At 41.3% G+C, this 17,398-nt stretch overlaps 1 protein-coding gene across 1 annotated transcript in view; it reads left to right on the plus strand.

The window, feature by feature from the left end:
• LOC126387954 (protocadherin alpha-C2-like) overlaps window positions 1–15,098 on the plus strand; it is a 28,139-nt gene extending 13,041 nt beyond the window's left edge. The window contains exons 3-4 of the mRNA XM_050040770.1: window positions 3,232–3,317; window positions 12,364–15,098. Coding sequence (XP_049896727.1) covers window positions 3,232–3,317; window positions 12,364–12,674 — 397 coding nt within the window. The 3' untranslated portion in view covers window positions 12,675–15,098. The remainder of the gene's footprint in view (window positions 1–3,231; window positions 3,318–12,363) is intronic.
• The last annotated feature ends 2,300 nt before the right edge of the window (window positions 15,099–17,398 follow it).

Consider the following 17,398-nt stretch of genomic DNA (forward strand, 5'->3'; position numbering starts at 1 on the left):
AGCGGAGGAGTTATCACTGTCTGGGGGCTGTCGTAGAATGGCAACGAGGATGTCAGCCGACCAACACTCGCTACCTGGTCCCTGGTTGCGGTGATTTGTGATGCTGGCCAGCTAGGAATTAACTAGAAGCCAGTACAGTAACTTGTTACAGTCCTCTCTCATCTAGCTAACATTTAGCCGTGTTACTTACTGATCCATTAGAAAGAAAGCTAGCTGGACATCGGTTTTGAAGCCTCTGGTCACGGAGCTCCCTCCATCTCTTGAACGCCTGACTGAGCTTAACTCTTGTTTTTCCTCTTCTTTTATCCCTCTCTTTTTGCCCTTCTTTGCCTCCTCACACAGAGGAGCTCATTTTCTTTTGCTAGGCTGTTTTTCACTTGTTTCCAAACTTTGTCCATCTGCCATTGTGCTCGTGACTCAACTATCTCATGCCCAACTCCCCATAAAGACCAGCTCCAGTCCCTGATTGGCTGACCGACCAGTTTCGCAATACATGACGCATTTCCTGCTGTAAAGCAGATTTTTTCTGCGAAATTTCTCCCCCGGTGGCAGAAGCTTATTACAAAGATGCAAAGTCACTAAGTAACCTATGTAAACGCTGATAGTCTGATTTTAGTGTGGCCACTACCCTGTGCAACCCACATTATTTTCATAATCATATATTTAGGAAAAAATGCTATCTGTTGCCTCTTTAAGTAGATTGATTCGTTACCTTATAAATCATGGAGTACTGCTTTATCCTTCATAAAAAAGTCACTTTTGATAGTAAAAAGTATCATATTAGTATCAATATCGGAGATTCTGGCCTTGTATCGCTTCGGATTGGATGGAAATCAATGGGTATTGCCAGCAAGGTCTATGTAACTTGGAAGCTACAAAATAACTGAAACAGATGGGATCAGTCCCCTCAGTACAAGTATTCACCACTGCCACCAGTTATATGATGAAAAGATGAAAGGATAAACTAACTTGACAACGATGCCTACGATATTAGCACTTATGATTACCATAACCTGTATGACTGAGAATCTTCACCGGCTAGCCATGGTGGTGTAGTGGTTAGCACTGTCACCTCACAGCAAGAGGGTTCCTGGTTCAATCCCGGGAGGGAGCCTTTCTGTACGGAGTTTGCATGTTCTCCCTGTGTCTGCGTGGGTTTTATCCGGGTACTCCAGCTTCCTCCCACAGTCCAAAGACATGCAGGTTAATTGGTGACTCTAAAATGTGTGAACCTGAGTGTGAATGGTTGTTTGTCTCTATGTGTCAGCCTGTGATAAGCCCCTTTAACACTGCCAGATTTTCCGTGAATGTTGGGCCGTTTTGCCGGCAAGCTGCAAGCGTTTAGACACACAGAGCCAGACTGGCGAGTTGATCCGAGGTGCCCAATTTTCCGCCTCGTAGGGTAGTCATATTGGCAGAACCCTTTTAGTTTAAACAGACCGAGACGGCCTTCTGCAACGGGAGGGGCTGTTGTTGACTTGTGGGTGGAGCTGTTGATGATGCTGCACCTGTGACCCACTGGCGGTGGATAAACAGGAAACAGCTGATAGCAGGAATTAGCGAGCAGCTAGTAGCAAGAGGTAAACGCAAACCTGAAAGACACTGTAAAGATTAGCAACTGGGGAGACAAGGAATTGCGTGCCCTCCTTGCCCTCGCAAATGAAGAGGGCATTAACCTTCAGATGACGGGGATGGTGAAGAACGGGCCGACTTACGAAGGGCTGACCAGCCGCGGCTTCCCTCCCACGTCCGGCTCGAAGGAGAGATTTTTGGGGCGGCAGTAGCTCAGTCCATAGGGATTTGGGTTGGGAACCGGAGGGTCGCCTGTTCAAGTCCCCGTCCGGACAAAAATATGGAGCGTGGACTGGTGGCTGGAGAGGTGCCAGTTCACCTCCTGCCGAGGGCACTGCCGAGATACCCTTGAGCAAGGCACCAAACCTCCCAACCGCTCGGGGGACCCCACCAAGGGCAGCCCCCTCACTCTGACATCTCTCCACTTTGTGCATGTATAGGTCCTGTTTGTGCATGTGTGTGTCTTTCGGACCTGTGTGTAATTGACGAGCAAGAGTAAAAACATTGAATTTCCCCTCAGGGGGATTAATAAAGTAAATAAACTTAAACATCACTGTTTACGTCACACGCTGAGCTACACATTTTGTTACTTGCTCACGCCCCCCATTGCCCCGAAAAAGGCACATTCTGTATAAACAAAAGTAGGCAAACAGCATTTTGCCGCACTCCCTGATTTTGCTTGCTTACTGCCAATGCTGAAGGAAGACTGATTGGGCTTTCCTGCAAATTTGCACAATTCTAAAAAGGGTTATAGTCTGGCGACCTGTCCAGGGTGTACCCTGCCTCTCGCCCAGTGTCAACCTGGCTGACCGTGAAAATGACAGCTGCATCAGTCCGAATCTAGTAGTTGCACTGGGCTGTGCGCCATTTTGTGTCTGGTGTAAGATGGGGCCCAATGTTACTGCCATTATTATATGTTGGATTACTTAACACTGGTCTTAATTTGGTCCACAGCAACCAGAAAACCATTTTCGTTTTCAAGAGGCATATTTCTGTTTTAGCGGTTCTCTTATTTTAGCCACATTCTCTGATCTTTATTAGATGTTCTTTCAAATACAAGGCTTGACGGGTAGGTATTACAACTGGTTGCCAGGCAACTAGTCATTAACTTTGATTTCCAGAGTTAACAAAATACTTGTCGTTTTTGTCTTTTGTAGTTAACAGTGTAGGAATGATTTGCAGATTTCATGCATTTTTATTCTAAAGTTTGACATCAGCCTTTTCGTGTGATATTTTGACATTTCTCAGGTGTAAATAACAAATTCAATGAGGACTCTATACAACTGCTTCATTGTAGGGTAAAAGGTCATGTGTCACATTGTTTTAAGGTGGAGGATTCTACATGAAGGGTTTGATGTTTAAAAAAAAAAGAAAAAAAGAAACAAGACCACAAGAAATGGTAGCCCAAAACGGATTGCTCCAGGCAACAAACCCTGAACAAACAAACAAACCTTTAAAACTGTAAGCATTTAACGTGTCGATTATAATTTTAGTTGAGGTTTGGAAAATATCTACACAAACAAACAAAAAAAAGCAGCTTCTTTAAGGAAGGGATGATTAACAGCTAGATGTCTAATCAGCCCATATTTTATTTAAAGCTTTAATAATTTTTGATTTGACATGTCTAACTGAGTTTGCTGAATGTGTTCTGCCTTTCAGTTCGGTCCACATGGAGGAGTCCTCTGTGATGCAGGGAGCCCAGGGGATGCTGGTCCAGAACTGGCCAACTGTGTCCAGCGCTGCAGGTCAGTAGATCTCTAGCAGTCAGGATAGAGTGAAAAAAGTAGATAATGACAACTTTTTAGGGGCAATGGTGACAGAGAACTGATAGAAGAAAAGGATTTGCCCTTTTACATCTACATTTGAATGGAAGGAAACCTAGCAAGATTTTATTTATCTTGCTTTAAAATGTATAAAAAGTAGAGAAAGTGGTATACTGAAATGTCTATGAGTAATGTGTGCAACTCCAAGCTATTTGTTAAAAGGCTTGTTAAAGCAGGCACCTGGGATTTGAACCTCTGGTAACCTTGGTTTGCCTGCCAAAAACATAATGGTTGGGAAGCCAGCAAGTGTTCTTGTCCTTGTCACTGTACTCCCTGTTGATAAAGCTAACTGCCGGCAGGTGAAGAGGCTCAACACTGGGGTTCATAAATACAGTAGGCTTGGAAACTTTTTTGGCACACTTAAATCACTTTCACAAAGTGAAACACTGCATAGATGTAAGTGTGCGGAAATCTTTTCTACCAGTATCTAGGAACCTAAAAGCATCATTTCATGAATCAGTTTGCAAGTAGCGCCTTCTCATCATTAGTGCCGGTGATAGCCACAGTGGTTTTGCAGATGCTAACATTCCATCAGCAGGCTCTTTGCTGCTTGGAGTGGCACTAACGTTACCTTGCAGCTTCTTGCCTGCATTTAGTAACATGGGATTTGACTTTCAAGGCTCTGTTGTGTCATTTTCTGACTCTGTTCTTATTCTCTTTGTATTGCCCTTTTGGAGTCAGGACAAAGTTATTGTAATGTAACATTACTTAGACTAACCGTTGATAGAGTAAAGCAGGCAGGCGAGAGGGGGAACAGGTAGGCATCACATAGTGCCCTCTGGGTGACCTATGTAGTGCCCTCAGGGCCCCCTGGGAAATGCAGTTTATCGCCTAGAGAATGTGATATAAAGTGGGCAGAAAAGAGTAGTGGCAGCTTATGAGAAGTGCCAGTGTGCAAGAAAAAGTCAGGGTACGGCAAAGAGTAAAATGTACTCTTTGGAGTACCCTGTCCCCCCGAGTTTAGCTGACCCTGACCCTTGCACTTTGACCTGACGTGATGACGTCAGATGTTTAGATAGTCCATCAGTTAAGGCAAAATAGCCAAACATTTACAGACTATGTTATTCCACCCCTTGTCAATAGGGGGTGCTGCAGCATCCACCTCCCCACGCCCATGTATCTGTTTGAGGTTACAGTTAGCTGTGAGGTCTCCAGTAGGTTTATTTTTAGGGTTAAAGCAAAGATTAGGTCAATAAACAACTTCTTAGGTTATGGTTTTGCTAGCCTTTCCAAACAGTAATCAGACAATCCAAAGCGAGCCGATGAGAATGCGCACCAGGCACACAACACTGAAATAAGATTTTAGGGAGTCCCAGGTCACCACACATAAATGCCTGTTACAGTTACACATTAACTGTCCATTGGAGTACATTGTATCAAATATGTTGAATTCATAAAGTTGGATTCATCTTTGTCCTTACTTGGGTTCAGATAATATGGTGAAACTGGGGATTTGACAAAATTGTGCTTTGAATATCTGCATGATCTTGAATTCCAGTGTGATGTTCATGCAGAGCTTAAGTGAGGTGCCAAAAGCCTGGGGACCTTATGCAGAGCCACAGATAAACAAGTGTATCCTCCCATAAAAGCAGCTGCCAGCATGGAGAGCTACAGCTTGAAAAAGGCAACAGTGTTTTAATAAGAAATGAGTTGTCCTGAGTGGGCGGCAACATTGACAATATGTAGCAACACAACATAAGTGTAAATAGAACTGGTCTCGGAAATGACCTGTCTTTCCTAGGCACACTGTCTCAGAGCTAATGACTAATAGCTTTTGTTGGCAGCCTGGAAAACTTTTGAAACTTAGATTTCAAAACAGTGTTTGGAACATTGTGATCTGTTCCCTCCTTCCCTCTGCCAAGCTTTCATTTATTGATTTTCTGTCTAGCTGCAGGAATTAGAACATAGGTACAGACTTGAGGTCGAAGTGTAGCATCACAGTCAATCACTCGGCGAGTGACAGAATATGTCTTACCGTCTGTCAGCTTTTTAAGAGAGCTGGGGAATTGTTCGAGATGCAAGCTGTACCACTTCTCAGCATCTTTGAGCCAGTTTGTTGCAGAGGAATGTGTCTTTCTGTAAAAAAGATTGAAAGCTGCCTATCTGGTCACGTAAAGACTCAAATATTGTCTTTAAGCAGAGTGCACAGCATACTGCAGACCTATCAGGGGTGCATTGGAAATAATTTGTTAGGAGTGGCTCAGTGCTAAGGCATAGGCATGTGCTGGATTGCAGGTTGATCCTCTTTACTGTGCATTAAGAGGTGGAGCTTTTTTTTGTGACATATTGCCATGTCTGCACTGAATTGTTATCATGATGAAGTTGTCTGATATGCTGTGATGCATCTAAATGCTGCACCCTCAAAACTGGGTTTATGTAAGTGACCCATGGTGCAGATGAGGAGACATTTGTCTAATGCCAGAGGGGGAGAGAGGCTATTATCAGTAATAAGAGAGTACCATGAGAAAAAAAGAGAAATCCGGTAACAGTAAAAGCAATTTTGGAGAGGAAGAGCAGAGGAGACGTACAGGGGGATGGAGGGAAAAAAAAGCGAGGTGTGGGGGGATGGAGAAAGAGAAAGGTTAAGAGGATTGGCAGGTTCCTGCAGTAGTGTTGTTGCTAGGGAACGCCATGTGACCTGTTGCCTGGCAACACTGTCTAACTGAGAGATTGCTGCAGCAGCCGCACCCTCCATCAGCAGGGAGTGGGCGAAGGCAGTTTCCATGGCAACGGGTCATATCTCTGAATGGAAGATTTAGAGACAGAAAAAAAGGAAGGAGTAGGGAATGGGAAAGGGAAGGGGACTCTGCAAGGGCAGGTATTAAGACAAAAAAGAGGGCACGCAGTTATTTAGAAGAAATAATGCAGGAAAGAATGGTTTAGGCAGATGCGTCTCATGCAGAATATATGCGGTGTGCCACATATATTTACACAAGCACTGCACGACTGTCAGATTTGTGCATGTGCTGCAAACCACCATAGAGATTCATTTTAGATGGAACCGTATTGTGGACTAGACAGGAAATAACATATCCTATTTTAAATGTAGGACATCAGGTTACATGAAATGAGGCTTCAGACACCCACAAATCTACATCAGGTGTCATGGCAACCTCCTTACAAGGAGCTGTGCTGACCTGCTTACCAGCAGTTACACCATAATCCGTTTCAGATGAGCGTTTGCTGTGAAATATAGGCTAATATGAAGCAATGGCAGAGATACAAGTAATCCTCCATGTTAGAGAAACAGTGGCACAGGGGAAGCAAAGCTAGTTGTACCGACTCCTCCGAGCAGTGACGTGACCTGCTTGTTCTGAATTATTTTTTCGGGAATATCTCAAATTAATACCTGGGCCAGGATTCTAATTAATAATCGCAGGGTTTTTGATTTGTCACAGCCAGTGCAGAGAGCCCTGGGATGTCCCAAGACGCAGAGACAATATTCACTTGATTAGACGCTACACAGCCACTTGACATTTTAGCTCAGTTGGTCATGTGTAGGGACATGAACTGCTCGAGCACCATCAAGTGTACATAGGCCAGACGCTGTGCTGCTGTGTGGTAGTGTACAATTCTCTTCACTGCAGGAAGACAGTCATTATAGCACAGTTTGTAGCTTTTATACCAGTCTAGTAATCTTGCACAGGTTTAATTATAACTTTTTTATTATATTACTGTGATAAATTGTCTGATACAATTAAGTATACCAAAACCATTAGATGGACAAATAACCAGTATAGTTAAAGATATTGTGTCCACATACTTTTATCAAATCAATATATCTTAAAAAATTACAGGCTAAATTGCCATAAAATTTCACATTAATACTAATTTGCCACAGAGAATGGATCCTAATGCTTCAGTGAACTCTTCACCTCTCCTCTGGCACCTTCATTAGAGTTTATCAATTTACTCAGCACATTCATAGTTTGCAGAGGATGAATTCTTTCAATTTTGTGCACTCATTGACCATCCTTCTGTAAACATAAACTGGGTACATTCATGCTCCCAGAGGCAAAACCCCGTTTTTAATTTCAAAGAAAAAATCCACTGTATTTCAGCCAAAATGTAGATCCCTGATGCTGCTGACAAACATGATTACTCCAGGGTGCTACTTCCTGTGTTTACTTTCAGTTGGACTCAGAGAGCCTGTTTATATCTGGTATTAATATGTGTCAGGGGTGACACAAGTTTCCAAGAATAGCAAAGACATGACCCGTCTTGCTCTGATTGATCTACCCTGACATTCTTACCCCAACCCTAACTAATCCCACTCCTCTTGCCTAAACTGAACCAACCCAACCAACGAAGGCAATAAGAACTAGCCAATCAGGGGGAGAGTAGGATGGGTCATATCTTTGGCGTCCTAGGAAATGTGAATTTGCATGTAGGACGTGATGGTTGTTTTGATGACAGTGTGCTCTATAACTTTTTGGATGAAGTGTTGGGTGACTGTCCGTTATTTTGGCCTATGGAAGGAGACATGTTGAAGTCTGCTGACAGTGACATCTCAGCTCTACTGACACAACTGCTAACGTGACTAGCAAGCAGCGAGCAGCTAGCAAGAGTGTGGACATAATAACTGTGTGTGAGGCTCTTTGACCCTCTCACGTAAGTGACATAGGCAGTATCAAAATCTGAGCACAAGTGGTCAGCTGGAGACACATACTAGACACAGGTGTGAACAGCGTGGATCACAAAAATGCATGCTACATCCAGGTAAACCTATAAACAGGCTAAGAGACAAATGGTTGCAAATATTAATATAAAACTCATGTTAATTTGGACAACTCTAAAGGGCTTGCACCGTCTCTTCCGATATATTTTTGTTGTCCTCGTTTCCCTGAATCTCTACAACAGAGGTGACAAGTGTGAAGCTAGCAGCATCCAAAGAGTCAAAATGGCCACATTTATGTAAAATATGCCAGGTTGATCCTACCTGAATTTCCCTTCAATGACCCTATAGCTTTCCTAAACGACGCACAAAGTTACCTGAGTTCATAGTGAAAAGTGGTCTGCCAGCTCGTTGTCATCCCCGGGTCATCAAATACAGAAGCTTTGTCAAGTCCCATGGCATGTGATATCGACGCCAAAGGCACCATGGAGCATCTGTATGAGACACATTGTGCTTTAACTGACTCTAATGTAAACCCATCTGTGGTAATACTTAACACTGAGAGCGACCAACATAGTAAAAAGAGTAAGAAAGTCCACACAGGGCGGGACATAGAGTGGATGGGTCAAACTGTGTGAACTCAAAAGTCCATGTTGTTTTAACAAAATGTAACATAATGTACCATCATCGAGCACTGACATCACTCACCTAACGCATTTATGTCACATTACCGTATTTTAGGTACTATAACAAAGATACTCATTTTAACCCAAAAAATGACCTTTTTTCTAAACCTAACCAAGTAGTTTTGTTGAATAAATTACAACACTTTCACAGCATTAACCCTGTGTTACAATGTGTTCCAGCCATGCGTCACATTGACGCTAAAGGGTGCCCTGTGCATCACTAAGAGATGCTTAGGGGCATGACAAAGCATCAGTATTTGACGACATGGGAATGAGAATAGGTAAAGTATGCAGGCATTCAATGCCTGCCATGGATTAGGTTTAATGCTATGGTTTCAAATTGCAGAGTGACATACAGTCACCAGTAAAAATTAAATGCAAAATTTGCAAAGACAGAGGCTTCATAGGTCTTTAGTCATCTATCAATACGAGACTATCTAAATAAAGTATTGCCAAACTCTTAGCATCAAATCTCCTTTCTTAGCATCAGGTAACAGGAAATGGTGTATCAGTTATATAAAATGGAGGTGCATTGTGTACATAATGACATGCACTGCATCACTAGCTCAATAAGCTCATCCACATTCTGTCGCACCGTATTTTGCACATCTCCTTTTCATTTTATTTTAAGCATATTTGTCCTCCTCCACATGAGAAGCCATCTTCCTTACCTAACCACTGAGAGCCATTGAATGGGACTTATTTAAAATACTTCCTGGGTTTAATACCCAGATTAAATACAAACAGACAGACCATACCATCAGATGTCATAATCCTCAGAAACAGGCTGGCATTACAGTATTACAGCACTAACTCCACTAACGGTAAGATAAGATGATAACATCTGACACCGACTAATCATTAAACAAGCTAAATTACATAGGTCAATTAGCAGCAATTTGCTGTCTTTAGAAATTATGTAACATGAGACAAAATGTTTCCTCAGCAGTCATGGCTTGACGTGGTTTATTTCTTACCCCGGTCCTTCACGTGCTAATTATTTAATGTAACTTAAAAATGAATACATCTATTTTTGCAAGTAGATAACAAATTATTTATGTGTCTGTGTTCTCATGTCCCTGTCACAATGGCATGCTGCTGCTTTGTTACTAAAAGCAAAAACATCTGATCTACTATATTCCAAACATCAATCCCTTACAGTGTTAATATATGATCAATTTCCAGTGAGTCATGACTCAGTAACATATAGTGGTTAAACAGGGTAGCAATGCAGAGCTAAAATATCGAGCAGCGTAATAGTGTCCATTACATCTGCTGTTATTATAGTCTGTACATATTCTCATTCTTGATGAGCTCATTTGTAGGTACTCAGTGATACACTGTGCGTATGGACAAGTATGCATTTTCAAAATAGTGTACCTCCCAATGGGACATCGTTTGAAACCATTTCAGCGCTCCAGCAATGTCATAAATAGCCTACAAAGAAAAATCAAATAGAATCTTTTTGCAAGGGCCTGTGTTTGATCTAAATAAAATCCAGACTGAAAGTAGGTCAGTGCAGAGGGAACTGGTGTGGGCCTGAGAGCACCGCGTCTGCAAAACCCGCCCACCCCCATCTTTCTTGCTGCCACACTCCCTCGCTCTCTCTGCCTCTCTCTCCTTATCTCATCTAACATCCTCTTTCCTTTTCACTCTGCCGTCTTTAACCTTTTGACCTTAATAGCTATGTCTTATTTTCACTTTACATAATAATTGTTCTATATATAGATTTTTTTCAGTATCTTTTTTTTTAAATTTGCTCCCTGGGTTCCTTTCTCTGTCATATTCATGCTTGAGCACTGAAGGTTGAATCCCTGTCTCTGGCCTCCTATGAGAGAAGGATTAAGCTGCTGCCATCATCCAAATACAAATACAAATCACACTGCCAAGCTAAACATCCCTGTGGTTTAAAGGTTAGCCTCCTCCAGTCTTCCCTCATGTGGTCTCGGCTGAATTGCTGTCCTGAAAATATCTGCTCCCTGTGGCTATTTCTCTGTTGTCAGGCTATTGCTCTGCATGCTTTTGCTTGATTTTAAATATTTCTTACATGTCAGATTTTATGAACATATCAAAGCCCAAATAGTGAAGTCTAAATAAGGAAAAATGCACGACAAGCAGGATAGGCTGCAAATGTGAGGGCTGCGATCATGTGTCCAATGCACTGATGGATGGATGTAAGGAAGGAAGTAGTATACAGAGCAAAAGTCCATGTAAGCAGGAAGGGGGTGGTGGATGGGTCAAACAAACACACAACTTTCCCCTAGGAGATTGATGCTCCTGATGATCCTGTATAAGACAAAGTGAACTTTGAATTATTTTATGGTGCGTTGTGCGATGTCATGTTGTCATGTTATTTACGCCGACCCCTGGCCATGATTCTTTTCCTTTCCTAACCTACGAAATCCTAATCCTAATCCTCCTAATCCTATGAAAAAAATCCTACGAAACTTAATTTTCCATTAGCCTAATGTACATAACTTTACTTTCAGTAAACCAAACCTATGTAACTTTACTTTCCTTAAACCAGACAGATGTAACTTTATTATCCTAAATCTACCCTATGTAACTTTACTTTCCTTAAAACTAACCTACCTAATTTTACTTTCCTTGAACCTAATCCTACAAAACTTCATTTTCCTGAAACCTAACCGATGTAGCTTGACTTTCCTTGAACCTAACCTTTTTTTCCTTAAACTTAACCTACGTAACTTTACTGTCCTAAATCTGACCTTTGTAACTTTACATGAAGTATGTAACGTGACAATTCCCAACCATGATTCTTTTCCTAAACCTATCCTAACCAATAGGGTGCTAATTGATGAGGCGCTAATTCTTAAGCTATAAGCAGGACAGTGGGGGATTTACTTCTGTGAAGTCCAGGTCAGTGTGGACTGTCCTACCTCTGGCACTAGCCAGCGATCAAAAGATAATGTAAAGAGCTACTGTGGAATTTATATTTAAAGGAATAGTTCAAATATATTGGGAAATGTGCTTATTTGCTTTCCTGTTTGATAACAACACCACTCTCATATCTGTATGGTAAATATGTAGCTTTAGCCAGCAGCCAGTCAGCTTAGCTTAGCACAAAGAATAGCTAGCCTGGCTCTGTCCAATAACATAATCTGCCTACCAATACCTCTGAAGGGTAGACACCACAAGTGAAAACATTGGATTTTAAGTTAATTTTTTTCATGCACTTGTCAATTTTGAGATTTTGGGCTATTTCGCTTATATACAATGTCTTTCTTAGACTGCGGAAAGAAAACGTTAGAAAATGTCTGTTAAATTAGGACAGATTCAGATAGTGCCTCATTTGCATATTTAAAAATACAATTTTAGAAAACTTGGAATACAAAATATAATTATCTTAATGTGAATAATCAGCTGGGGAAGTTTTATGGTGATATCTGTTAGTTAAATTTTTACCCTACCCTTCCCCAAAGCTCAATAACTAACATGTTATATGTCATATGTTTAATTTGTACTAAAAACATTGATTTCCTTATCTTACTCTACAAGAAAGCTGATAAGCTTACTTCCCAAGATGTGAAACTATTCCTTTAATGATGCAGTGTGGTCACAGTGATGATTGAATAAAAATAATGAGTAGCATGATTTCTAATGAATAACATGATTTCTCTTTTTTCTTTTTTTCATTCTGGTGTAGATGGAGATGGTGGTGAACTATCGCCTCCAGTGGGTGCTGGAGTCAACAGCAACAGCTGGCACTTCAGGTACGGTGCCGCACAGGGTTACGGCCCTCCTCAGCCCCTGAAGCCTGGAGAGATTCCTCCTGAAGCCTTCATTATCCCTGGATCCCCAGCCATCATTTCTATCCGCCATGACGCCGGCCCTGTGGATGACAAAGGTGACTTCATAAGCTTTGGCAAGAAGGATGAGGCCAAGAAGAAGAAAAAGAAGAAGAAGGACAAGAAGGACAAGAAGGATAAAGGAAAGGATGATGGGGGGGATGATTAGAGGAGAAGGGGTGACTTGAAAACAGAGCTACCAACAAATCCCAATTACAGAGCCAGAATAAAAAGCCAAATGCATATTGTAGATGCAAGGGAGCCTCCTTGCACTATATTTGCAAAGACATTGTACAGTGGCCAACCCTCATTAGACAAGTCCTGGCTCCCCACACCATGTGAACTTGCTAAACAAATGTTTCTTTTTCTTTCTTGGCTCATTGGCCCATAACTTTAGCCTGTAAAAGTCTAAGGTTTACGGTTAACAAATGTTCGGAGTCGACGGACTTCATCTAAAGGTTGGACCAAATTCAAACAGAAAAGGTTTTATTGGATTAGATTAGCCTTTCTGTGATTTGCTGCCCCCACCAGTTTGTATAATGAAAACAAAAACACCTGAAAAGGTGTACTATTTGTATCTGACCATTGTCAGCTGAGGCTGCCTGTGTTGGCATCTCTGTCTTTATGCAGCCCCCTTCCTTTTTGGCTCACCTAGTTGGAGGTGAAGTGAAAGCCAAACAAAAAAAAAATGAACCAGAGGCTTTTGTCTTCAGTATTATGGAGGCCTTGTAGAAATTCAGAAAATGTGGTCTTTTGTATAAAAAAAGAAAAATGAAAAAGTAACAACATACAGTATATGTACCATGAGATTAGCACCTTGAAGAGAATGAGGTGGCTGAGACAAGCAGGACCACGCTCGAGCTCTGTTTCAGTGTAACATAGCACATTGCTGAGGCTGAGGACCTGGACTGGGTTGCACCAACTATGCGCAAGTTTGTTCCCAGGTTAGGGTATAAAGTAGCGGCTTCATAACTGCTAGTTAATTTGCAAGAGCAAGTTACTAAATTCGATTGTACCATGGGTAGTAAGGGGGGAATACTACGGCTCTAGCTAGTTATAACATAAGACTTTACATGAGTAGCCAATCAGTAATAGCATTACCTTGCTGCCACACAGATTTGCAGTTGACAAGATTGGCATAAAAATTACGATTGGTATAAAGAATCCATGTTTGACTCTTTAAGGGCAATACTAACATGGTTTAGTCTCTTTTCTACAAATCTTATATCCTTAACCTCACTGCTGATGTTTTGCGTTTTCAGCATTTTAAAAGTATTTTCCTATCTTTCAGGCAGCCGTCGTTTTTTCACATTAAAGCTGGGGTAGGCCTATGTTTTTGGCATCGTTGTCAAAAATCCTATGATAACCTCTGAGCATATTGTAATTTAAGTGGTCTGAGAGAAAACAAGACTTCTGCACTGCCTCTTGGCTCTGTTTTCAGGCCTTAGAAATTCTAGCCCATGACAAGAGACTTGAGCGAATCACAGGTCATTTCAAAGACAGGACGTTCCTATTAGTTGTTGCTGCAAATGTGCACGTCCATGGAAATTGTGAAAGCCTGATTCAATGGTGGAAAATCCTGCAGAAAAAGTAGCTGTTCAAACACTGACAACAACTGCCAAGTTCATGTTTATGTAGCTAATGTTGAATGACAGTGTGTCATCTCAAAGGGCTTTACAGGCCCACAAGTTTGCAAAGAAAACAGGACGATATTTCTACCTCCAGTCCTACATAACGGCATTGAGATGATTGAAATCACTAGTCCTCATGCACGTTATTGTATAAGCGTATATGCCTGTCTAAACGTCTGGCTTTTTTTGCCTTCTCCAGAAAACTGCCTACCCCAGCTTTAAGAAATCCATCAAAGTGAACACAGCATCTGGTTTTATTGTGGTAATATGCAGATACATTTAAAAAACTGCGTCATGTTATCACATAACATGGCAATGAAACACAGACGTGATGGATTAAAGTGCGTCTCACCATGTTGATTTTCGTGTTGTATGGAAATGAATGGGAAACAAATTCTGCCTGAAAAAAGACAGATTTAAAAAAAAAAAAACGGAAAGCAATCATCAGTAATGTATAATTTGTAGAAAATGGGCTGAAACATCCAAAATCACTGTTAAAGTCCTTCAAGTTTCAAAATGACATGGAATTATTAATGAAAAAAAATAATGCTGTGTGCAAAAAAAGAAAAAAAAAATCCTGCTTTACTGTTAGTGAGTACAATTGTGTGACTTCGTATCATTTGCACCTGCTTTATTGCTTGCTTAACTATTTAGTTGTTACTTAAGGTTACGTTGTAACAGATTTTTGTGGTGCTACCGCTTGTGTTTTAGCAATGCGTGAATCGGGATTAGTGGCTACTTCGGATATAACTAGGGAACCTACGTGCAGCTGATGCAACCGGCCCCTGACCTTGCCTCTCCTCTTGGAATACGGCACAGGTCAATGGGGTCTTATTCCCACTGTGTATCGGCACACCCAGTCTGACACACATTAGTGTACACAAACACTGATTCTCTCTGCCTCCTACTCACACACAGACATACACACAGTACATACAAACGACAAAGATATACTAAAAGAATACACACCCCTTTCTGGAAACTCCAAGACTGAAGGCCAGTGCCATCCTTAACATGGAAGTGTATTATATGGCTGGGACGCAGGAACGTTGCTTGTTGCTTCATTTCTGTTCAAGCCTGATCCCTCTGATTCTGTCTTTGAATGTTAAGTAGTTGTTCTTCAAGCCCTACACCACTGCCTCGACTGCTTCAGTGCTTGTAGGATTTGCTTGCCCGCTGCCTGTTTCCTCCCTCTACTCCTGTTTCTTCAAATCAACATGGTTGGATAACATCTTTCAAGTCACTCTCCTTCAATGAACTGTGCGGCCCTAACACAGTGACATTTGTGCATTTGCATATACAGACTGAAAACACACATAGACATGTGCACATAGACTCCACACACACACACACACACACACACACACACACACACGTACTTTGTTGGGTTCAGCTGAGCTTAGATTGCTTATTGTCGACAGCTCTGTCATTTCTCGCATATTGCATTGTAAGGACCTCTGACAAGTTAGCAGAATCTGAGAGTATGTTGTATTGGATATAATGAGACAAGATGGAGAGGCAAAGGAAGAGTCATTGTAGTGTGTAGCTCCATCGTAGAGGGTAAAGAAACCACAGCAGAGTTAATTGGGCAGGTCATTCTTCCTTTGCACTAGCAGAGGTACTGCAGTTATTCCTGCGTCAGCCATTAGTGACAGCTGATCAACTTGGGCCGACTAAAACCACTTACACAATAAGTGCAGGGCAGTTCAGCAGCAGCAGTGGAAAGAGGTTGACTTGTGGTTGATTTGGAAGTGGGGGAAATCCACTTAAGGATTAATGGAGGGGAAGCACACTGTTGACACTGTTTATGTTGCACCAGTGAGAGGCGATGATACCAGAGAGCAAGCAAAAATCAACACAAGTCAAACCTCACAGCTGGAAAGACCTTAAATGATATATTTTTGGCTTAATTGCTGCACAAACATCATAAACAATGCAGCTGTACAGGAGAAATGTCCAAGTTGCAGCGACCCAAGTGTGAACTGTGTGACGTGATCAACTTTATTTGACCCCGACATTGTGAATCCCGGGTGTAGCGTGGTAGAGAAAGTGCAGTAGATAGAGTGCAGAATGAGCAGTAGATATTGGAACAGCATCAACACGATGAAAAGTGTCATAAAATCTCACCTCAGTGTTCCTTTTTTTTAGAACATCGTCTTACCAGTCACAGTAGGGGTATATAGGTGCTGCTATCAGGCTCAATCCCTCCCATGCACACGTGTCTTTCCCCCCTGCTGTCCTTCAGGTGTACTTCTGTGCTGTCAGATCACCAAGTGGCTGTTTGCATGTTATAAGCAAAGGAAACAGATACTATATAGATACTATATATATACATAGATATGTTTTTCCACTGGGAAATGCGTATTGGAATACATATACCTCTGATACACATTCTCAAAGACGATACACACACATTGAACGACCCACACTCATCCACACATTCATATACATACACACATATACTCTATTGCAAACAGTAATTTGTGGAAAAACCTAAAAGAATCACATTTTTTATCCTGTTGAAAATTTAATCTTCTAGATATACATAATGCTATTGTGTTATGCTATGAAATGCTTTTTTTCTGTTTTTACCCTTATGATTTTCATAGATAAGAAAACCGATCCTTAAAGTTGTGTTAAGCTTTGAAACAATGATCAAACAAACACTATTGTGAAATCGAATCATTTACTCACCCTCCATATGTATCCCTTAAAAAAAAGCAGAAAAAGAAGAAAAAAAATCAAAATACATAAAATGGTATTAAAAAAATAAAGTTGATGTATTCTCTGCTTGTGTATAGTGAATGTTCCTCAGTCGCTGGGTGTGGCAGTGAGTGGTGCGCACCAGTCGACTGTGACAGTGCAGATCTGTTAATAACTTTTTTGTACACCTGCTTATCATTGTAAAGGTGATAATAGTGATTCTTATAATTTCATCAATCTGGTAATGTGTTTTGTTAATAAGTCACAAATAAAGTTTTTCTTAAATATCTTAATATCTAAGCTGTGTTTTGACTTGATTTCAACTAAGAGTGGAGTTAATACTAATGTGATAACCCAATGGCAGGATAAAATGTGTTGGCAGACCACAGATATGTTACATTTGCATGTTATCATGGAGCAGATACGTTGAAACTTTACCTTTCAGTAATGTTATGGTTAATATGTGCTTATGCTTAGGCACAAGAGTTCGGAAAAGATCATGTTTTGGCATAAGATATCCACTTTTGATGGCAAAATCGCCACAGGAAAAGCAGCGATG

This window comes from Epinephelus moara, chromosome 3 (genome assembly GCF_006386435.1).
Source record: "Epinephelus moara isolate mb chromosome 3, YSFRI_EMoa_1.0, whole genome shotgun sequence".
NCBI lineage: Eukaryota > Metazoa > Chordata > Actinopteri > Perciformes > Serranidae > Epinephelus > Epinephelus moara.